Source organism: Canis lupus, chromosome X, assembly GCF_003254725.2.
Source record: "Canis lupus dingo isolate Sandy chromosome X, ASM325472v2, whole genome shotgun sequence".
Lineage (NCBI taxonomy): Eukaryota > Metazoa > Chordata > Mammalia > Carnivora > Canidae > Canis > Canis lupus.
The window spans coordinates 56,606,153-56,630,316 of NC_064281.1; the positions used below are offsets into that span (position 1 = coordinate 56,606,153).

A 24,164-nucleotide genomic window follows, 5' to 3' on the forward strand; every position below is an offset into this window, starting at 1 on the left:
GTTATTGAGCATCTGACTCTTGATTTCACCTCAGGTCATGATCTTGGGGTCCTGGGATCAAGCCCCACGTGGGGCTCTGCACTCAGCAAGGAGTCTGCTTGAGGATTTCTCTCCCTCTCCCCATGCTCACGTGCTCTCTAAAATAAATAGATACATCTTTTTTTTAAAGCAAAAAAGGGGGCTGTTTCAACTGAATTTAACATAAAAAACATTTATGTTAAATGTTTTAGTCCCACAGCAAAAAGTAAACAAACAATAAATTTTTAAAACTATGATGTTCCCAACCACTTTTCATGGTGCCTAAAATGATCTTATTGGTTTATTCAATTAAATAATAAAACATTATGTTGCTTGAAACAGTTAGTACTTAAATACATTATCAATCATCATTACTATCTAAGCACAGGTGCATGTATCAGTCACCAGGCAAGCCACTAGGGTGAAGGGTGTTTTGAAAGGGCGAGATCTAGGCCCTGATCCGAGAGCAGTTCCAAGTACAGTCCCAAGGTGGGAAGCCCTGGGCAGTATGAGAGACATGGTTGCCAGGGGGAAAAGAATTTTGTCAAGGACTGGCCATGCTCCCACTCTAACGACCTGGTCTGGAGGAAAATATATAATTAAAGGAGAATATAAAAGCAAAGGACAGATCCAGATTTAATGAGCTACTCACAAATCTGATTATTATATTGACTAAAGCAGAAAAAAGTGGAAGAGTCTTGAGGTTTCCCCTTACCTCTGCCATCAAGCTTCCTAAGATGTACAGAGACTGACCCCACATATGAGGCAACTTGCCCATGGGGACTCGGTCCACAGTGTGAGGATTTTGATATTCTTCATCAACCTAAAAGAAAAGATAAAGAAGCCACATGAAAGGTGATAGAAGGTTAAAGATACTAGACAACAAAAAGGCTGAATCTGGATTGTGACTCATGCCTTAGAAAACAGTTACTTATGCAATGCACTGAAAAGTCAAGCATTACGACTACAGTCTAGGGAAGTATTCCTCTAACTGTGTGTACATACAAATCACCTGAGGATCTTGTCCAAAGGCAGATTCGGCCTGAGTAGCTATGGAGGAAGGCCTGAGATCTGCATTTCTAACAAGCTCTCAGGTGATGCTGCTGATGTTGCTAGTAGTTTATTCCATCCATCGCCACCAGAGTGGAAGACTGCAACTCTCCCATGGCTAATGCTCCTTAGAAATGGAGAAGAGGAACAATGGTACTCCCAACCAGCATTGCAGGAAAATGGAGACATACTTCATTTTCCAAACCTGATCTACTCAAACAATCCAAGATTACTGGCCTCAAAGCAGAGAATACCAAATCCTGAGAGTTCACACAGAACATCACTCTAGTTCTGCCTACTGAACTCCGTACCATTTTTAACCTTAAGGTTTGTCTTTTTCAAAATTATTTTTTATTGGAGTTCGATTTGCCAACATATAGTATAACACCCAGTGCTCATCCCGTCAAGTGCCCCCCTCAGTGCCTGTCACCCAGTCACCCCAACCCCCGCCCACCTCCTCTTCCACTACCCCTTGTTCATTTCCCAGAGTTAGGAGTCTCTCATGTTTTCTCACCCTCTCTGATATTTCCCACTCATTTTTTAAAAAAACTCAATCTCTGAACCATTAATTTTTTAAAATTGAGGTATGGTTGACATATAAAAAGGCCATACGTATTTAACATATGCATCTTGATGAGTTTGAGGATAAGTATACACCCATGAAACTATCATTGGAATGTTTGGTCTCGCCCTTGTCTCACTGTACAATTGTGCCATACCTGAGACTGCTTTAAAAGTTTAGTTTCAAAGGAATAAAATCATATTTTCATCACATTATACCTAAAGACAAACTTTTTGATAATTAAAGTCAGAAAATTAAAAATTATTTGACTCAAATGAGGCACTTCTATCGAGGTACTGCTCTCCTTCTCCCTGCTCCATGTTATGGCACTGTCCAACTCACCTTGTCTGGAGGAACACTGTATAGCTCTGGCAAAAGTGGAACTCCATTTTTTCCCTTGATGAGGACTGCTTCAAGAGCCTCTCTATATTCTTGAACCTGCAAGTATAAGAAAGGGGGAAAAAAGTTTATATAGAGTTCCCTTGGGGGATGTCAGAGGGTTGTAGCCGAAGAAGTTCCTATTGTAAAGGATTCATTTAGTAAAAGGGAAAAGAAAGAAAGTAACATTTACTAAGCATCTATGAAATGTTTATTAAAGGCCAGATACTACGCTAGAGATTTTGTGTGCTTCAACATATTTAATTTTAATAACCATCTTAGGAGATACATGCAATTAAGGCCCTTTTACTGAAAAAAATAAGGCTCAAAAAGGTTATGAACTTGTGGAAGATCACACAGCAAATAGTAAGGTTGAGTCAGATTTGAGCCCAAGTCAGCCTGCCTTCACAGGCCTGTTTTTATCCACCACTCTAAATATAGCTTCTTGTCTTTACAGGTACTGGCTTTTAAAACCATATTTAACTAGAAAATTAAGTTTTCAGTAGAGTGAAGTTCACATTTTTTGCTTAACAATTTGCTGTAGATTAGATTAGTAATACATAAAAAGCAAAAAATACAAAACACAAAAAGAGGGATCCCTGGGTGGCGCAGCGGTTTAGCGCCTGCCTTTGGCCCAGGGCACGATCCTGGAGACCCAGGATCGAATCCCACGTTGGGCTCCCGGTGCATGGAGCCTGCTTCTCCCTCTGCCTATGTCTCTGCCTCTCTCTCTCTCTCTCTCTCTCTCTCTGTGTGTGTGTGTGTGTGTGTGACTATCATAAATAAATAAAAATTTTAAAAAACACACAAAAAGAAAAAAATCACTACAATTTATGGTGGAAAGAAACAGTTCTGCTATAACAGTTGTTTTGAAAACCCAAATTTTTTCCAACACATTTGATATATTAGGGAACACTTTGAGCACAGCACGAATTTGACATTTGCTTATGCACAGTTTTGACCTGAGAGTACTCTCAGCTGAACTGACCATGTATGAATACCCAAAACACTTTACACATGAACATGCCCCAGGAGGACAATGAACCACACCCATCCATGTGCCCTGTTAGAATTTTCCATCCGATTTCAGACAATACTCCTTCTATGGCTTCATAATAACTTCTGTGCTGCTCCCTTCTAGTGGTCACCCTAGCTGCATCACTCTGTGTGCCTTCCCTTCTCTTTAATTTCTTCCCCTTTCTTCTCAGCTTATTTTTTATTCATCATGTATATTCTATGTTCTTTTTCTCTTTTCCCTCACTGTTTGCTGTCTTTCTTCTTCTCTTCTTCTGGCACACAGAGTGGTGGGCGTGGGAACCCATCAGGTGAGCTGGCACATATCCACAAGCAAACCTAAGGTCCCTTTCAAGGTACAAGTGCCATATCAACTGTGGTATGCATGTATTTCTTAACTGTTTAACATGCATAAAGTTATGACAGTGTTTGTTAGGTTCCTAGCATTTTTTAAAAATGTATTTCTGACAAACTTTTTAAGTGCTGGGTCCCAACCTCCTTTTCCCATGATCCCTATAGTTTTTATTTCTCAAATATGCAGAGCATGGTGATTTTCAAGAAACATATATGTCTCATTACAGCTGAATTGACTGTCCTTTGTGCTTATGGAGTATCTTCATCTGTGAAATTCAAAAAACTTTAGGGACATCTTCTTCTTCAAAGAAGAGTGAAAAACTATTTGTATACAGAGAAACGGAAAAAGCCCATGACTATATTTGGGCTATTCAAGAGTCAGGAGGGAAGCCAGAAAAAAAAGAACAAAAAAGAATCCAAGTTTCCCAACTCTTTTTACCCCAATGAGTCCAAAAAAAAAAAAAAACGTGATTGTGCTTTGTACTTAGTAGGCACATCTGATAAATACACCTTTTTTTTGAGCAAGAGAAGTTTTTTTTATAAAAAATTCTGTGGAATTTGAGAAGGACTGAGAAAAATGGTAGAATGAAAATAGGGTGGTCAAAATAGGGTGGTCTATTTTTATTACCACTTATCTTATTTGCTTTCTCAAAGAGGATATTCCTTAATACTGAAATTTAGAATCAAACAGCACTCTGTGGCCCCTGAAACTTTTGGTGTAACCCTATTATTTAAGATCCTGTTGGCAGTTACAGATTAATATTGGCCAAAGCATTCAAATTACACAAAATTGTGTTTTATGTAGCCAAATATAAGTGACTTCCAAATGTGTTGGATTTATGTCCAAGTTTAGACCACAGCTAGTTTGTAGAACACCTGACACTAAACTTACTTGATCAAATATCCCAGTTTATTTTCCAATGATGGTTTCTAAATTACTTTATTCATGAAGCTCAAAAAGTGATGATGACCATGTTTTCAGGGGGCAAGGACAGGTATAAACGGGTTGTTGTTTTGGGAGTTTTTGAGGGGGCTAACATTAGAACATCATTTCCAAGATAAATTTAAAAAATAAAAGATACACAAAGCCAGGAAGTAAAGTGAAATACCTCTAACAGCTGAGGCAAGAGGACAGGGCTTGCTGTTTTGCTCTCCGTATTTGTTAAAAGCCAAGTCTGAGCAATGGCAATGTAAAGGTCTTCCAACTCTTAACCTAGTGCTCTCAACTGCTAGTCTCTAGAAGACTGTCTTTCCTAATAGGGAACTCCCATTTTGTCACAGGGTCAGCACAGCCATTAACTGCAAGACAAAGACATTCTGCTGAAAAGCTGTCTCCCCAGTATATTACCTGTTCTGCATTGCCACCAAAGACCCCATCAAGGATAAAGTATGTCCAGAACAGTGGCCATTCACACTCGATATTTTCAAATAACTTCAACTCAGATGGTTCGTAGTACAGGCGACTGGGATCCTGGTAAGAACACAATAAACAAAGTCTATCTTATCACTGCAAAGTCAGACTTACATCTTTAGTTCAGAGGTATCAGAATACAGCCTTTCACTTCTGAGAGCTTGTTTCAGAGAAGGCAGAGCACAGTACATACTCCTCCTCCCTTAGCGAGTACTTTGTGATGTGACTTGTAACTAGTAGAACTGGGATAAGAATGATGCTACAGGCAGGTATATGAAGAAGTGAGATTAGTTTATAGTAAACATGAGTGTTATTTTATATTTGTTAAATTTGAGGTAGCATAAGAACATACAAATAGAAATGTTTACAAGGACAGCAAGAGATGAGGGTTTGGGAATCATCCTCGTAGAGGTAACACTTGAAGGACAAGTTACCGTTGTAGCACCTACATATAGTAAACAAATGACCCAAGAACAGAATCTTGGTAAAGCCTCATAGTTCAGTGAGGGAAGTCAAAAGGAGAATAATTAGGATAGTGTAGTACTGTGGAAATGAAATGGGAAAAGAATTTCAAGAAAATGGAAGGGCAGGTAACAGTAATGGACTACAGAGGAGTCAAGTTCAATAAGGACTGAGAAAAGGCTATTGGATTGATCACTTAGGAGCTTCTGATGATATTTCAGAGCATAATGTTAACAGATTGGTAGAGATAGAAATCAATGGGGCTAAAGAACAAAGTAGAATAAGGGAAGTAGATCAGAAGAGTTTGAGCTCAATAATGAAAAAAGGCCTTAAACAATGTTTACATTGCCAGTAAAGTGCTTCTTATTGACCATTCATTCCCTTTAATAATACTGATTTTTCTCCATTGATAATTCCAAGGAGAACCTTTGACAAGTGGAACAAAAGGATGTTAACTTTTCAAGATCAGGTATTGTTCAGAACTAACCAACTGCAAAAGGTGGAAGGGGGCCAGAAATATATACTGAAGGAAAGATTTTCCCCTTTGTAATTATTCAGTATTTGGGAGGGAGATACTTTGAGACTATTCAAAATCTTCTGTTTCTGCTTAACCTCTCATCCACTGATTTAAGCACCTATCAGTAGCTTTTTTTTTTTCTGAAACCAACCAGCTCCAAGAAGTGGAAGAACTACACCTTCCTCTATTTTATTTGATCTATAAAGGCTCACAAACAAAAAACATAAAGGCAACTAACCCCAACAAAGGGAGCAAACATCAGTTATTGTTATCCTACTTAGTGATTATTTGAAGTACCACCAATGAGTTAAGTATTTTCTCTGAATGAGACTGCAGATAGTAGTGACCATTCTACTTTGTACTTGTTTTGGGGAAAAGAAACCCACCTCTTTAGGGGTTTTATATCCATCTCGTAGAAAGCGACAGCAACCATAACGACCCTGGGAATGCAGAGAAAAAAGTTGGAAGCATGTCCATTTGTATATCCATATAATGAATCCATATAATTGCAACATGTGCAATTGTAACCTATCACCAATACAGATAAAATATTTAAAAAATAATAAAAGGTAATTTAAAAGAAACCCTCTGAGGGACGCCTGGGTGGCTCAGCGGTTGGGCGCCTGCCTTCGGCTTAGGTCGTGATCCCAGGATCCGGGATCGAGTTCCGCATCGGGCTCCCTGCTTATGTCTCTGCTTCTCTCTCTCAGTCTGTGTCTCTCATAAATAAATAAATAAATAAATAAATAAATAAATAAATAAATAAATAAATCTTAAAAAAAAAAAAAAAACCCTCGATATCAGCCCAGCAGCAGAAACTGATTTCAGCCATCAATGTGGGTTGAAGTGAGGTCTAGGGCTCTTCACTAAAGCAGAATTTCTAATATTATCCTCTCCATCACTTTCCACCATAGGGTAAGTCTGTAACAGCCCAATTGCTAATCTATGTGGTCCTGTTCACACAGTTCATAAGAGAGCAACAGGCTTTTTTTTTAAAAAAGACAACATATCTTTTTAAATTTTGAGATAACTTGAGAACTTACAGAAGAGTTGCAAAAACAGTACAGAATCCCCATTACTCTTCATCCACTGTCCCTTTATATTAACATCTTACATAACTGCAGGGCATTTATCAAAACTAAAAAATTAACCTTGGTACAATGCTATTAACCAAAGTACAGAACTTATTTGGATTTCACCAGTTTTTCCACTAATGGCTTTTTTTTTCTGTTCCCAAATCCATTTCAGGATCCCATTGCATTCAGTTGTCACATCTCCTTAGTCTCTTCCAATCTGTGACAGTTCCTCAGTCTTGTTTTTCATCACCTTGACACTTAAAGAACTCATCAGTTATTTTGTAGTATGGCCCTCAATTTGGTCTTGTCTAATGTTTTCTCATGATTAGACTAAGATAACGCATTAGTTGCATGGATACCACATTGGTGCTGTGCACTTTTCAGTACACTGTATCAGGGATACATGATGTCAATATGTTCTATTACTGGTGGTATTAACACTGATCATTTGGTAATATCACTGACTCAGAACCCCCAGTGATATTAGTTTCTCCTTAAAGTCAAAGCTCTAAAGAAAAGAAGGGCACATATGGACATACCTGAAGCTTGGTGATGATTTCTTGCTTTGTGAGCTCTACCAACTGGCTATCCTCTACTGCAAAGGCTGGGAAGGAAATAACTGAGAGCAGACTAGCATCTACCTCTTTGGATGTTGAAGCCCGGGGGAGTATCGAATTAAGGATAGACTAAAAAGGAAGAAAGGAAGTCAAAACTGGCATATTAGTAAACAACTTGGGATTATAAAACAAACAGCTTTAGTTTCAAAAGATTATGTGGAAGAGGATCACTCGGGAGAAAAATCTAAACATTATACCATAATAATGGTTCAATTATATTCAACACTGAATTTGATAATAATTCAAGAATAATTTCTAAGTAAGAGCTTAGAAAACTAGCTATTTCTGTAAATCATGCCTCGTCTTAATACTGCTCTCAATGCTTCCTAATCCTGAATCTTAAGCAGCTGCTCATGGATAAAGAATACTCTAAACATCATCTTGTCCACAGTCCCCTTGCTCCATTAGCAACCATTTAAGTACAAAGATAAGAGAAGATGTAGCTGCCAAGAAGCAGGATGTGGAAGGATCAGCTCCTACACTGCTGACATTTATCTTTTCCAGGGAAAATTTCACATTTTTAAAATGAGAAGATAAGTTTATATTTATTATGGGTATTTAATCAGGGTTTGAAGACAGGGAGAAAGTCATCTTGCCAACGAGAAGAACCTTACTCTTTCAATACAGAGAGTAACCCTAAACAAAATTGAGGATACATATTTACCACTTAAACAGTCTAATCTCCAAACATCTATGCCTAGAGACAACTGGAGATAAGAGAATGTTTCAAAGCCACTATCAAGAAGATTACTCAAAATCAGTCACCTCTTGTTTTCTTGGTATATTTAGGAAAGGAACAGAGCCCACAGACCCTTGATATGACAACTGTGAATTAGAATTCCACATACTATGATAGGATCCCTTTATAGCCATGGATGAGCGAACTATGGTTCGGGACTATGATCTATGTTATAGTTCACGCTATATCAAACTTAACTCAGTATAGGAAGCTTGGATAAGATACTTTTGGCAGATAGTAATAAATCAGATTGTGTACTCTCAGGTCTCCTTATTCTAATGGCCATGCTCATTCTGAGTCTGGGTAAGAGTAAAACTTTTTATAATGTGGTTCATTATTCTCTTACCTGGCAGTGTTGTACTTCATCAGCTAGGACATGGATAACTGATTGGGGCCCACCTTTCACACCAAACAGGTCCAGTTCATCCAATGCTTCCAGGGCTGCCTATGAAGAGCAAAGAAAGAAAGGACATTTTCAGCAAAAGATATAGATTTCTTCTCCCTGTACACCAGTATCATATCAGTGCATATGAAGTCATTTTGAATATGTTCAGCAGAATAGAAAATAACAATGTAGCATTCTTTATTTTCAGGGGCCTCTGAAGGTTTTTTTTTTCCTCCCATATTATCCCAGAAGCAGTTAAGATGGAGGTCGTAAACATCTTTTCATGGTAAAAACCCTCAACAAGTTCAGTATAGAGGGAACATATCTGAACATAATAAAGGCCATATATAACAAACCCACAGCTAACACTTGTGATGAGCACCAGGTGTTGTATATAAGTGTTGAACATAAGTGTTGAATCACTATATTGTACACCTGAAACTAACCGGAATCCAAATAAAAAAAACAGTGAAAAATTGAAAGCCTTTCCTCTAAGATCAGGAGCAAGACAAGGATGCCCACTCACACCACTCTTATTCCACATAATATCTGAAGTCCTACCTAGAGCAATTAAGTAAGACAAAGAAATAAGAGGCATCCAAATCAGAAAGGAAGAAGTAAAATTGTCATTACTTGAGGATGATATGATATTATATACATAAAATTGTAAATTCAACCAAAACCTGTTGGAACCAATCAATGAATTCAGTAAAGTTGCAGGATATAAAATCAGCATATAGAAATCAGGGGCACTTCTGTACATTAGCAGCCAAAAATGGCTGCAGGAAGAATACAGAAAACTATCCCATTCACAATAGCATCAAAAGAAATAAAATACTTAAGGGTAAATTTAACTAAGGAGGTGAAAGATCTGTACAGTGAAAACTACAACACTTTGATGAAAGAAATTAAAGACACAAACAAATGGGAAGCTATGCCATGTTCAATGAATTGGAAGAAATAATATTGTTAAAATGTCCATACCACCAAAAGCCATTTATAGATCTGATGCAATCCCTATCAAAGTTCCAATGTCATTTTTTTCCCACAGAAATAGATAAAGAATCCTAAAATTTGTCTGGAATCACACAAAGACACCAAATAGCCAAAATAATCATGAGAAAGAAGAATAAAGCTGGAGACATCATACATTTTGATTTTAAACTATACTACAAAGATATAGTCATTAAAATAGTATTATGTGGGTATAAAAGTAGGCACATAGACCAATGGAACAGAATAAAAGTCAGAAATAAACCCCTGCATTTACAGTCAATATTTGATAAGGGAGCCAGGAACAGTCAATTTAGAAAGAGCAGTCTCTTCAACAAATGGTGTTGAGAAAACTAGATAACCACATGCAGAGGAATGAAGCTGGACCCCTACCTTACACCCTCACAAAGATTAACTTCACATGGACTAAATATAAGACCTGATACTGTAAAACTTCTAAAAGAAAACATATGAAAAGAGCTTCTTTAAATTGGTCTTAGCAATGATTTTTTAGATATGACACTGAGAGCACAAGAAATAAAATCAAGAATCAACAAGTGGGACTGCAAGTTCTTGCACAAGAAAAGAAACAATGAAAGAAATAAAAAGGCAACCTATGGAATAGGAGAAAATATTTGCAAACTGTAGAAGTTAATATCTAAAATATATAAAGAACTCAGACAACTCAATAATTTAAAAAATTCAATTATAAAAGGAGCAGAGGAATTGAATAGATATTTTTTCCTAAGAGGACATACAGATGGCCATTAGGTACACGAAAAGATGTTCAAAGTCACTAATCAACAGGGAAATGCAAATCAAAACTACAATATAATATCATTTCACACCTGTAAGAATGGCTATTATCAAAAAGACAAGCGGTAACTAGTGTTGGCATGGGAATGTGGAGAAAAGGGAGCTCTTGTACACTGTTGGATGGAATGCAAATTGGTTCTGCCACTACAGAAAACACTATGGGGGTTCCTCAAAAACTTAAAATAGGGCTATCATATGATTGATTGATCCAGCAATTCTGTTCTTGGGTATATAAACAAAGGAAATGAAAAGAGGATATCAAAGAGATATATGCACCACCATGTTTATTGAAGCATTATTCACAATAGCCAATATACAGAAACACTGTCAACAGATGCAGTGGATAAAGAAGACATCACACACACACACACACACACACACACACACACACACACACAGGAGTATCATTCAGCTATGAGACAGATGGAAATCCTGCCATTTCTGACAACAGAGATGGACTTGAGGGCATTAAGCTAAGTGAGAGAAGTTAGAGAAAGACAAATGCTGTACTATATCACTTATATGTGGAACTTAAAAAGCCAAATTAAAAATACCCAGCAAAATGGTGGTTACCAGGGGTTGGGGGATGGAGGAATCAAGGAGATTTTGTTTAAAGGTACAAACTTGCAGGGCGCCTGGGTGGATCAGTCCGTTAAGCGACTGACTCTTGGTTTCAGCTCAGATCATAGTTTCACGGGTTATGGGATTGAGCTCCACATGGGACTCTATGCTCAGTGGGGAGTCTGCTTGAAGATTCTCTCCCTCTGCCTCTCCCCCCATGTGCTTGTTCTCTGTCTTTTTCTAAAATAAATAAATCTTTTTTTAAAAAGGTAAAATATTTGCAACCAGCAGATAAATAAGTTCTGGAGATCTAATGCACAGCACAGTGAATATGAACAATAATAGTGTATTATAAATTTTTAAATTGCTAAGAGACTAAATATTAATCATTCCTACCACAAAAAAATGATAATTATATGATGTGATAGAGGTGTTATCTAACACTTCGGTGGTAATCATATTACAATAAGAACGTATCAAATCAATATGTTGGATACTTCAAACTTACACAAAGTTATATGTCAATTACATCTCAATAAAAATACATTTCGAGCAGCCCCAGTGGCTCAGCGGTTTAGCGCTGCCTTCAGCCCTGGGCCTGATCCTGGAGACCCGGGATCAAGCCCCATGTCAGGTTCCCTGCATGGAGCCTGCTTCCCCTTCCGCCTGTGTCTCTGCCTCTCTCCCTCTCTCTCTTGCTCTCTCTCTCTGTGTGTCTCATGAATAAATAAATAAATAAATAAATAAATAAATAAATAAATAAATAATATTTCATTTTATTTTTAAAATTTTATTGTTTTATTTTTTTATCTCCAGTGGCTGAATTCTTTAAAACTGCATTTTAAAAAAGATACAGCATAAGATAAAGTTATAGTATTATCAAGCCAAGCATCATACTTTAAAAATAATTTGAACATGACACAGATAAATTTATAATAAACCATTGTTTTGGCAGGGTAGCTGCAAGTATGACACCAGCACACGAGAAATGCTAGGCCTCTTCATTTTTGTAATGGTGGAGAAGATGAATTTAGTTTAAGGTATGTTCTCTGGGGTGCCTGGGTGGCTCAGTCAGTTAAGCATCTTGACTTGATTTCAGCTCAGGGCATGATCTCAGGGTCATGAGATCGAGCCCCGTGTTGGGTTCTGCCCTCAGTGGGGAGCCTGCTGGAGATTCTCTCTTTCCTCCCTCCACCCAGCCACTGTGTGTATGTGCACTCACTTCTCTCTCTCTCTCTCTCTCAAATAAATGAATAAATCTTTAAAATATATGTTATGAGAAGTTTCTGTGGTATATATAAGTAGAGATATGCTACAAAAGCCATTGGACATACAAATCTGGAGCTTATGAAATGAATCTTTCTTTACTTACATGTCCATAGTTTTATGGGAGAATCCAAATTTTTGCTGTGTCTTAAAAGGAACAATTTGATGATGATCCAAATTCACGTTAAGCCTTTCTATGGCAAAGATGTATTTCCTGACCCCACACTTGGTACAAACAAAGCAAAGCAAATTACCTTTGCCATTCCAACTGAACTGGCATTCAATTCTGAGATCCCTTGGTTAGTCTTATCTCCACGTTCCCATATCCCGAAGTCCTAGCATAAAATAACCAACATACCATTAGCAAGTCATTACTATTAAATGCTTACTAGACACACAACTCTTGAATAAAAGGCTCACATAGTAGCTAATTTGTCATACATACATGTACCCACAATGCTTATTAAGGAGATGCCAATGAGTTGGGTTGCCCCTGTAGCTCTTTCCCTAATAGCTTTAAATTCTATTGTGACCTCTATGAAGTTGGAAGACTCCTCAACAGTTAATCAAGCCTAAGAACTATAACTCAGTCCATGTAGACAAGTGCTTCTCAAAATGTTTCATCAAGGCAGATACTCAGGTCTAGAAAATGGAGCCTAAACTGCACCCCAGTGTTTTATCTTAAATATATATTCTATTTTTACTCTCTATTGGCATTGACAATGTACCATGCACTAACCTATGCACTTTATACTACTATCTTCCTTAATCCTTATAGACAATGAAACTGAGGTGCAAAGAGAGGTTAAGTGACTCACCCAAGGCCACACAGCTAATAAGTGACAGAGCTAGGATTAGAATCCAAGTACTCTCAGTCCGAAGTGTAAATTATTATTTTCCCCTTTGTGATTAATAACTATCTTGAGAATGATACTTGACAACCATGCAAATATCCTCTATCTCCTCAAACATCTGCCCACTAATTTAGCATCCATTGGTGAATTCTGTCTGTAACAGTCATGACAGTGGTGTCACAATGGTGATTTTTTAGTTCCTTCATTACCTCTTCAGTTGTTAACTGTGATTCTTCTTTAAGGAAGAGCTGTCCTTTTTCCCTAATTTATTTATTTACTTATTTATATCAGCATGAACTGATAGATCTTTAGATTCTTCTCTAGGTTATAATAAACTATTATTGTTATTTGTTTCATTGCTCAAGTTGTTCCAGCTTTAGCCATTGGGAGTTCTTGCAGGTTGGCCCTGCAACCCTTTTGACATACCCCATTCTTTTTGAACACTTCCTCACTTTCTGTCACTATAAGATAATGTAGTTTCACCTTGTAGTTTCCTCACCCCAGCCCTAGAATCAGCCTCTTCTACAAGGAATCCTGGTTTCTCTTATTACAGAACGAACAGTTATAATCCAAGACCTGTGCACCGGTGCTCGTTGTCACTATGGTGTTGCTTCTAGGCCTTCTCATTGAACAGAATTTGGAAATACCCATGTGATGTGTATACATGTATGTGTGCATACACACATAAACCTATATGTGTTTCTATATTTACCTTAAATTACCTTTTATATAAAAACTCTGAGTTAAAGGGAAGCTTCTGGAAGGTAAGCCATATGTATCCCATGGCTAGCCTCACTTATCCCCAAACCCAGCTCTACCCTAATTTATGCAGAATGATTAGAGTATGAGAAGGCACATATAATTAATTCTCCTGCTGCAACCCCTGGCTGCAATGGAGAGGCCAGAGAAGCCTGACTTGTACCCTGGACCAGAGCAGGCCAATGGTACTGGAAGGTAAAGTGATCAGTCAATACATAATGTCTATTTGTATCAAATATGTCTCTGTTAAGCTTATTCTTCTGGCAAATATGGAGTGACAAGTCACGGATTTACCACACACATAAAACAGCTAAATAAACAACTAAACAAATTAAGCAAATAAATGACTAAAAAAACACTGGATTATTTATGACCCAGCCATTTTATTTTATTATTTTTTTGTAAATTTATTTTTATTGGTGTTCAATTTGCCAACATATAGAATAACACCCAGTGCTCATCCCATCAAGTGCCCCTCAGTGCCCGTCACCCAGTCACCCCCACCCCCCCGCCCACCTCCCCTTCCCCCATCCCTAGTTCGGTTCCCAGAGTTAGGAGTCTCTCATGTTCTGTCTCCCTTTCTGATATTTCCCACTCATTTTTGTGGTTTATGTATACAATGGAATTATTACTCAGCCATTAGAAACGACAAATACCCACCATTTGCTTCGATGTGGATGGAATTGGAGGGTATCATGCTAAGTGAAATAAGTCAATCAGAGAAGGACAAACATTATATGGTCTCATTCATTTGGGGAATATAAAAAATAGTGACAGGGAATAAAGGGGAAAGGACACAGCCATTTTAAATACAACAAACATTATGCAATGAAGAACAGTGATCCCTGAGAGAGGAGAGGTTAAATATAATATGATTTAACATAAACCTACCTCATATGGTAGTTGTGAGAAAAAGAAACATTTTTTTTGTATAGTAAGCACTGAATCAATGTCTATAGATAATATCAAACACATGACTAAATTTTATTTCTAAGAAGCTAATTGACCCATTATACTCCCTAGTCATCTTGCTCCATAGACTATTAAAATAAGACCACAATTTAGCTCCAGATTTTCAAATACTTAACATGAGATATTACAGAGTTTGACACTTTCCACACTTTACAGAGTGGAAGCATACAGCATCTTGACCCTTTTGCCTCTGTAACTCCCTTGGAGAGAAGGCAAACAGGATGATCAAGCTTAATAAATAAAGAGGCTGAAGGCAATTTCTATTAGAAGCCTTATAGATTGGTTTACTATGAGGGGTAGCATTAGGAGAAGGAATGGGTTGTCCAGTATTTTTATAAACATCATATGTTTAAGATCAATTCCAAAATGAGTACTTACAGCAGTTTTATATGCAGCTTCAATGTAAAACACAAGGTTCTGTATGAAATTGACTTCATCTAGGCTGTGGATAATATGAAGTCCTGAGTAAAAAGAGAATGAAGATACAGAGCTGGTCAATTATCACTATAGGCTTTATAGGCAGCCATAGTAACTAACTGATCCCATTATTCCCAAGTAATCCTATTCCTGCTTTTGAAACAATAAAGGCACTTTGATTCCTAAACCATAAAAGTGAAACCACAAATCAGACCTAGGCTAGCCTTCAACTACGTGAGATACCAGCATATTATAACATGGAAGAATTTTAACTATTATTTGTAGGTTTCCATAGAAAGCCTCATGGCAGCCCGGGTGGTTCAGCGGTTTAGCACCGTCTTCAGCCCAGGGCGTGATCTTGGAGACCAGGGATCGAGTCCCACATTCAGGCTCCCTGCATGGAGCCTGCTTCTCCCTCTGCCTGTATCTCTGCCTCTCTCTCTCTCTCTCTCAGAGATAATCAGAGATTCATCTGTCTCTCATCAATAAAAAAATAAAATCCTTAAAAAAAAGAAAGCCTCAGACTTCTAATTCTATAGGTAATTAATTTATAATGTACCTTAATGTATCTGGAAGAAGAAAGACAAATATTTCAAAAAAGAGTTGGAGGGAGTTTAAATACTAAGCAAGAAGTAGATAAAGATTATTATTTTAAGGAAAATTAAAACTATACATTTGTAATAAAAGTGATAATTATTCTAAATATAAACTATGCAAAGATAGTTATAGCTTACAAATGGAATGTTTTGCATGAATTATCTATTTAATTTTTACATCAACCCTAAGAGGTGGGTACCTGTATTTTCTCCATGAGGCTTAGAGAGATTAAATATTTGCCTAAGATCATTTAACTAATAAATAATGAAGCAGGACTCAACTATCAACTTCTGTTTCACTTCAGAGACTGAGTTCCTAACCAAGACGTTATACTGCTTCCCAATATATACAGTATGATCCATTTTCTTTAAAAACTAACTCCCTGGGGATCCCTGGGTGGCTCCGCGGTTTAGCGCCACCTTCGGCTCAGGACGTGGTCCTGGAGTCCCGGGATCGAGTCCCACGTCGGCTCCCTGCATGGAGCCTCCTTCTCCCTCTGCCTGTCTCTCTCTGCCTCTCTTTCTGTGTCTCTCATGAATAAATAAATAAAATATTTTAAAAAAGAACTAACTCCTTTCAAGAAAAACAAAACAAAACTAACTCCCCTCCCTGTCCTGTCCTCCCAACCCCTCCCTGTCCTGTCCTCCCAACCCCTCCCAACAGGCATATTGTGAAAGTCTTTCTCCCACCCAGAATTATATCATTCCCTTGCCAAACCTCTTCTCTGAAAGAAACCAGTCTCACCAGTTTCCTCTATCCTTTCAGAGAAATACTATGCATATATAAAAATCATCAAAGAGTAATATACTATATTGTATCTAACTTTTTCCCATATATATCTTAGAGACAATTTTAAAGATACCTGCCTTATTTTTTTAATGGCTATATGGCATTCTACTAAATGGCTAATCATATAACCATTTTCCTACTGAAAACATTTAGGTTGTACCTAATGCTTCATCACTATAATCAATGCTGTAATGAATATATATACACCTTTGTGCACATGTACCAGTGTATCAAGTAAATTCTCTTTTTCTCAAGGTTTCCTCAGTAAATTCTTTTTTTCCCAAGGTAAATTATTAGAACTGCTGAGTCACAGATTTATGTGTATTATTTTTCCCCAAATTGTATTATGAACATTTTCAAATAAACAGAAAAAAATGACAAAATCTTGCAGTGGACATCTGTATGTACATCATCTGGATCCAAGTATTAATGTTTTACCATACTTTTCTATCACTTATCTATCCATCAATCCATCTTTTTGATACATTTCAAAGTAAGTTGCAAGTATCAGTATACTTCTCCCTAAATACTTTACTATGTGTGTATTAAATGTTGATAATCATTACCAAGTTATTCTGCAAAGAAGTTCCACAGTTTACATACCAATCATACAATATATGGCCTTTCATTTTTGAGTTCTTTCACTTAGCATAATGTTTTCAAGGCTCATCCGTGTTGTAGAATGTTATCAGTGCTTCATCTTTTTATTACTAAAAAAATTCCATTGTGTGAATGCATCATATTTATCCAATTATCAGTTGATGGATATTTAGGCTGTTTCCACTTTTTGGCTATTATAAATAATACTGCTATGAACATTCGTGGATATACACAGCTTTTGAGTGATTATTGTTTCATTTCTTTTGGGCATATACCTAGGAGTGAAATTGCTAGACCGTATGGTAATTCTGCTTAATCTTCTGAGAACTGCCAGACTATTTTCCAAAGTGGCTGCACCATTTTACATTCCTACCAACAGTGTATGAGGATTCCATTTTCTCCATATCCTCAGGAACACTTGTTATTTTCTGTCTTTGTGATTATAGCCATCGGAGGGGGTGTGACATGGTATCTCATTATCGGGATCTGCATTGGTCCTAGTGACTAATAATGTTCAGCATTTTTTCATGTACTTATTGGCAATTTAAACATCTTCTTTGGAGAAATGTCAATACAGATTCCTTGACCATTTAAAATTAGGTCATACACAACTGATGAATTACTGAAAACTACATTGGATGTAGTACAATAACTAATGATGTACTACTATATTTTGGCAAATTGAATTTAAATTAAAAAAATAAAGAAATAAAATAAAATGAGGTTATCTTTCTTATTATTGAGTTGTGGAGTACTTTATATGTTATAGATTCAAATCCTTAATCGGATATGTGATTTGTCAATACTTTCTAACATATTCTGAGTAGTTTTTAACTTTCTTGAAGAGATCTTTTGAAGCAGAAATGTTATTAATTTGATAAATTCCAGCTTATGTTTTCTTTAGTTGCTTATGCTTTTGATGCCATATCTAATAGGGCCTTGTCTAATCCAAGGTCAGGAAGATTAACTCCTATATTTACCTTAAGTGCTTGTTATGAACTCAATTGTGTCACCCTGAAATCCATATGTTGAAGCCCTAATCCCCAGTGTGACTGTATTTGGAGATAAGGCTTTTAAAAGAAACAATTAAGTTTATTTATTTTTCATTTTCATTTTATTTTTAGTCTATCCATATTTTTTTTCTTTTTTTCAAGTTATTATTTAAATTCTAATTAGTTAACATACAGTGTAATATTAGTTTCAGGAGTAGAATTTAGTGATTCATCACTTACATATAAAACCTGTGCTCAACACAAGTGCCTCCCTTAATACCATTACCCATTTAGCCCATTCCCCCTACCCACATCCCCTTCAGCAACTTCTTGGTTCTCTGTAGTTAAGAGTCTTAGGTTAGCCTCTCTATATATTTTTCTCCTTTTTACTATGTTCATCTGTTTTGTTTCTTAAATACCACATATGACTGAAATCATATGGTATTTGTCCTCTAAACTGACTCATTTTGCTTGGCCTAATACACTCTAGCTCCATCCACATCATTGAAAATGGCAAGATTTCATTCTTTTTGATGGCTGAATAATATTGTTCTTGTGATGTCTTTGGTTTTGGTGTCAAATACTGGCCTCATAGAATGAGTTTGCAAGTGCTGCTTCCTCTTCTATTTTTGGAAGCATTTGTGCAGAATTGGTAACAATTCTTTAAATGTTCGGTAAAATTTATCAGTGAAGCTATCTGGGCCTAGGTTTTTCTTTGTGGGAAGTTTTATATTACTGATTCTATCTCTGTAATTATGATCAATCTGTTCAGATTTCCTTTGCTTCTTGAGTCAGATTCAGTAATTTGTGTCTTTCTAGAAATTTGTACACCTTATCAAAGTCCAATTTGTTGGTAAACATTAAGTTCACAGTATTAATTCTTCATATTTCTACATGGGTCTCATCTGTTATTCTTGATTTTAGTAATTTGAGTCCTCTTTTTCTCCTGGTCAGACGAGGTTTGTTAGTTTTGTTGATCTCTCTAAAGAATCAACTTTGGTTTTGTTGATTATCTCTATCATTTGTTTCTCTACTTCATTAATTTCTTTTTAAAAATATTTTATTCATTTATTCATGAGAGACAGAGAGAGAGGGAGGCAGAGGCTGAGGGAGAGATAGAGGGAGAGGCAGGCTCCCCGTGGAACAGGGAGCCCTATGTGGGACTCGATCCCAGGACTCTGGGATCATGACCTGAGTCAAAGGCTTAACCGACTGAGCCATCAAAGAACCCTATTTCATTAATTTATGCTTTAAAATTTCATATTTCATTCTTTTTGTATGCTTTTGATTTAGTTTGCTCTTCCTTTTTTAGTGTGTTAAGATGGAAGATTAAATTACTTGATTTGAGGTCTTATTTTTTGTAATATAGGCACATACAGCTATACACTCCCCTCTAAGCTCTGTTTTTTTGTACTTCCCATAACTTTTGGTATGTTGTATATCCCTTTTGCTTCAGCTCAAAATCTTAATTTCCCTTGTGATTCTTCTTTGACCCATTGGTTATTTAGGAGTATGTTATTTATTTAAATGACAATATAAGGCACTATGTCAAGAGAAGTTACAAGGTAGTACTGGCAAGAGTCGGTTGTCTTGTGAATGCCACTGGGTGAGAATGATCAGAGATGTCTCCATGGAAGAGCTGACACTAGAGCAGAATTTTATGTAATGGGGAAAATCCAGGTAGGCAAAGGGCAAGGAAGAGGGCATCTTGGGTGGGACAGTGGTGGGACTGAGACTTATAGGCAAGAAGCAGAAGATGTGGTAGGTTCTAATAAGTACTATTTTCAGTTAGGAGTGAGATCTAATTTTAAAAAGGCATTTGGGGCCAGATTATGGAGGATCTTGATTGAAAAATCTAAGGAATCTGGAGTTTATCCTTAGACCAATAAGATGCTTTTGGATAAATTATTAATCTCGTTATATTTCAGTTTACTATAAAGTTAGGATAATAGTGTTCCTATTGCATAGGATTGTTGTGATAAGTAACTGAATTCATGTTTTAAAATTATTTTGTTCCTAGGGGATCCTATTGTAACTTTGCAGTGATGTTGCTTATTAAAAAGTAAACACTATCATGTTTTAAGAAGAAAAAATAACTCTAAATCACAACAATTACAAGCATACCAAATGTTGTAAATTAGTTGAAAACAGTGTTTGAAACGTTACTGGATACTCATTCTTTAGGTTCATTGTGTTAGACACTGACTTGATTAAAAAGGAATTAATTTTGTAAGCTGTTATTAATTTATGGAAAAGAAAGGAAAATGAGAGGAGATTCTTAGGTGATTCCCATTGTTTCTGGAAAGACTTCTTGCCAGGTAACTGGGACTCTATCATCCTTTTCTAAAAGACTCTGCCTAATGATGCCATCTTATCCAGCTTATTGGCACTTTCTGAAACCAAACTGATTCAGTGCCAATGATGTTACACACACATCCATGTTCACAAACTTGTTGAATTCAGTGGACCTTGGCATATATGGAACACAATCTACTCTCTTAAAGAATAAAACACTTAAAAATTTTTTTAGAGTGTGTTAATTTCCACATATTTGTGAGTTTCCCAAATTTCTTTCTGTTACTGATTTCAAATTTCATTCCATTTTGGTCATTGAATATACTTTGTGTGATTTGAATCCTTTTAAACTTTTCAAGGCTTGTTTTATGACCTAACATATAGCCCATCCTGGAAAGTGTTCTAAGTGTACTTGGGAAGAATATGCATTCTGTTGTTGGATGAAGAGTTCTATAGATGTGTTAGGTCTGGTTGGCTTAAGATTTCTTTTTCCTTGCTGATCTTCCTAGTTGTTCTATGCATTATTGAAAATGGGGTATTGAAGTGTTCAAAATATTGTTAAATTATCTATTTCTGCTTTCAATTCTGCCAGTTTTTCCTTCGTGTATTTTGGGGTTCTGTTGTTAAATGCATATATATTTATAATTGTTATACCTTCTTGATGGATTGATCCTTTTCTCAATCTAAAATGCTCCTCTTTAACTCTAGTAATAGTTTTTATTTTAAATTCTTATTTTTTCCCTGAGATTAGTTACTCTAGCTTTTTATAGCTGCTGTGGGCATAATATATCTTTTTTTTAATATATCTTTTTTTTAATATATCTTTTTAAATCCTTTTATCTGTATATATGTTAAAAACTCAACAATACATTTTTTGTTACTTCATATGATTTGGTATTTCTTGACTTAGAAGAACACATATTTACTATTGCACAGTTTCAGTGGGTCAGGAATTCAGGCAGAGCTGAGATGGGTCTTGGGGCTCAAGTTATCTCCCATGCTGCAGCCAAGTTGTTAGGGGGCTTTGGGCATTTCAAGGCTCCAAGGGGGAAGGATATGCTTTCAAACTCACATGGTTGGTGCTAGAATTAAATTCCTCATTGTTATGGAGTGAGGGCCTCATTTCCTCTTGTCAATTGCCATCTAGACCTCTCCAATTTGGCAGCTTGCTTTATGAAAATGTGCAAGCTGAGAAAGTAATAGTTTGCTAGCAAAACAGGAGTAACAATCTTTTGTAAACTAGTCATGGAAGTGACATCACTTTTGAATTCCATTTTTTTAAGTTTTTACTTAAATTCCAGTTAGTTAACATACAGTGTACTGTTAACTTCAGGTATAGAATTTAGTGATTCAACACTTACATACAATGCCCAGTGCTCATCACAGCAAATGCACTCCTTAATCCCCATTACCTATTTAACCCTTCAACCCATCAACCTCCCCTGTGGTAACCATTGGTATGTTCTTTATAGTTAACAGTCTGTTTCTTGGTTTGCCTCTCTCTCCCCCAGGCCCAAGATTGTTTTGTTTCTTAAATTCCACATGAGTGAAATCATGGTATTTATCTTTCTTTGACTTATTTCACTTGGCATAATACACTCTAGCTCCATCCATGTCATTGAAAATAGGAAGATTTCATTCTTTTTTATGCCTGAGTAATATTCCATCATATATATCACATCTTCATCCATTCATCAGTCAATGGACATTTGCACACTTCCAATAATTTGGCTATTGTTGATAATGCTGCTATAAACATCAGGGTGCATGTATACCTTTGAATTAGTACTTTTGTATCCTTTGGGTATATACCTGGTATTGCAATTGCTAAATCACAGGGTAATTTTTTTTTTTAATTTTAGAAAACCTCCATACTGTTCTCCGGAGTGGCTGCACCAGTTTGCATTACTAACAACAGTGCAAGAGAGTTCCCTTTCTCCACATCTTTGCCAACACCTGTTGTTTCTTGTGTTATTGATTTTAGTCAATCTCACAAGTGCAAGTTGATGTCTCATTGCAGTTTTGATTTGTATTTCCCTGATGATAAATGATGTTTAGCATCTTTCATGTGTATGTTGGCCATCTGGATGTCTTCTCTGGAAAAAATGTCTATTCATTTCTTCTGCCCATTTCTTAACTGGGTTATTTGTTTTTAGGGTGTTGTGTTTTATAAATTCTTTATATACTTTGGATACTAACCTTTTATCAGATATGTCCTTTGCAAATACCTTCTCCCATTTTGCAGACTGCCTTTAGTTTTGTAGATTGTTTCATTTGCTAATCAGAGAAGCTTTTTATCCTTTTTTTAAAGATTTTATTTATTTATTCATGATAGTCACAGAGAGAGAGACAGAGAGGCAGAGACACAGGCAGAAGGAGAAGCAGGCTCCATGCACCGGGAGCCCGACATGGGATTCGATCCCGGGTCCCCAGGATCGCGCCCTGGGCCAAAGGCAGGCACCAAACCGCTGCGCCACCCAGGGATCCCGCTTTTTATCCTTTTTAAAAGATTTTATTTATTTATTCATGAGAGACACATATAGAGAGAGGGAGAAGCAGGCTCCATGCAGGAAGCCTGATGCAGGACTAGATCCTGGAACTCCAGGATCACACCCTGAGCCAAAGGCAGACACTCAACTGCTGAGCCACCCAGGAGTCCCTAGAAGCTTTTTAACTTGATGAAGTCTCAAAAGTTCATTTTTGCTCTTGCTTCCCTCGCCTCAGGAGACATATCTAATACAAAGTTGCTATGGCTGATGTCACAAAGATTACTACCTGTGTTATCTTCTAGGATTATTCTTTAATCCACTTGGAATTTATTTTTGTGCATGGTATATGGAAGTGGTCCAGTTTTCCCAACACCATTTGTTGAAGAAACTGCCTTTTTCCAGTGGATATTCTTTCCTTCACTATCAAAGATTAGTTGACGATATAGCTGTGTGTTCTTTTCTGGATTTTTTAATACCGTTCCACAATCTATGGGTCTATTTTTGTGCCAGTACCATACTGTTTTGATCACTACAACTTTGTAATGTAACTTGAAGTCTGGAATTGTGATGCCTCTAGCTTTGCTTATCTTTTTCAATGTTGCTCTGGCTATTTGGGGTCTTTGTGGTTCCTACACATTTTAGAATAATTTGTTCTAGCTCTGTGAAAAATGCTATTGATATTTTGATAGGGTTTGCATGAAATGTGTAGATTGCTTTGGGTAATACAGACATTTTAATAATAGTCTTCCAATCTATGAACATGGAATGTTTTTCCATTTCTTTGTGTCATCTTCAATTTCTTTCATCACTTTCTTATAGCTTTCAGAGTACATGTCTTTTATCTCTTTGGTTAGGCTTATTCCTAGGTATCTTATGGTTTTTGGTGCAATTGTAAATGGAATTGATTCCTTGATTTCTCTTTTGTGATGCTTCATTATTGGTGTATAGAAATGCAACAGATTGCTGTATGCTGATTTTGTATCCTGTGACTTTACTGAATTCCTATATCTGTTCTAGAAATTTTTTGTTAGTCTTTTGAGTGCTCTTTTTATAAGATTTATTTATTTATTCTACAGAAAGAAAGAGTTGGGGGAGGGGCAGAGGGAGAGAATCTGAAGCAGGCTTCCTGCTTAGTGGGGGCCCCGACATGGGGCTCAATCCCATGACCCATGAGATCATGA

At 36.7% G+C, this 24,164-nt stretch overlaps 1 protein-coding gene across 12 annotated transcripts in view; it reads right to left on the reverse strand.

Moving 5' to 3' along the window:
* Positions 1-24,164, reverse strand: part of PHKA1 (phosphorylase kinase regulatory subunit alpha 1) — a 179,730-nt gene that overhangs the window by 135,143 nt on the left and 20,423 nt on the right. For 11 of the 12 annotated variants that reach the window (XR_003143883.3, XR_003143885.3, XR_003143884.3 and 8 more), the window contains 8 exons: positions 15,183-15,265; positions 12,474-12,554; positions 8,545-8,643; positions 7,382-7,528; positions 6,153-6,206; positions 4,725-4,847; positions 1,973-2,068; positions 734-841 (listed from right to left, as the gene is read on the reverse strand). Coding sequence is in view for 9 of the 12 variants with exons in the window: in XM_025466198.3 (XP_025321983.1) it covers positions 734-841; positions 1,973-2,068; positions 4,725-4,847; positions 6,153-6,206; positions 7,382-7,528; positions 8,545-8,643; positions 12,474-12,554; positions 15,183-15,265 (791 nt within the window). In the remaining 3 variants the exon portion in view is untranslated. The remainder of the gene's footprint in view (positions 1-733; positions 842-1,972; positions 2,069-4,724; positions 4,848-6,152; positions 6,207-7,381; positions 7,529-8,544; positions 8,644-12,473; positions 12,555-15,182; positions 15,266-24,164) is intronic. The other variant, XM_049107931.1, reaches the window with a different exon arrangement.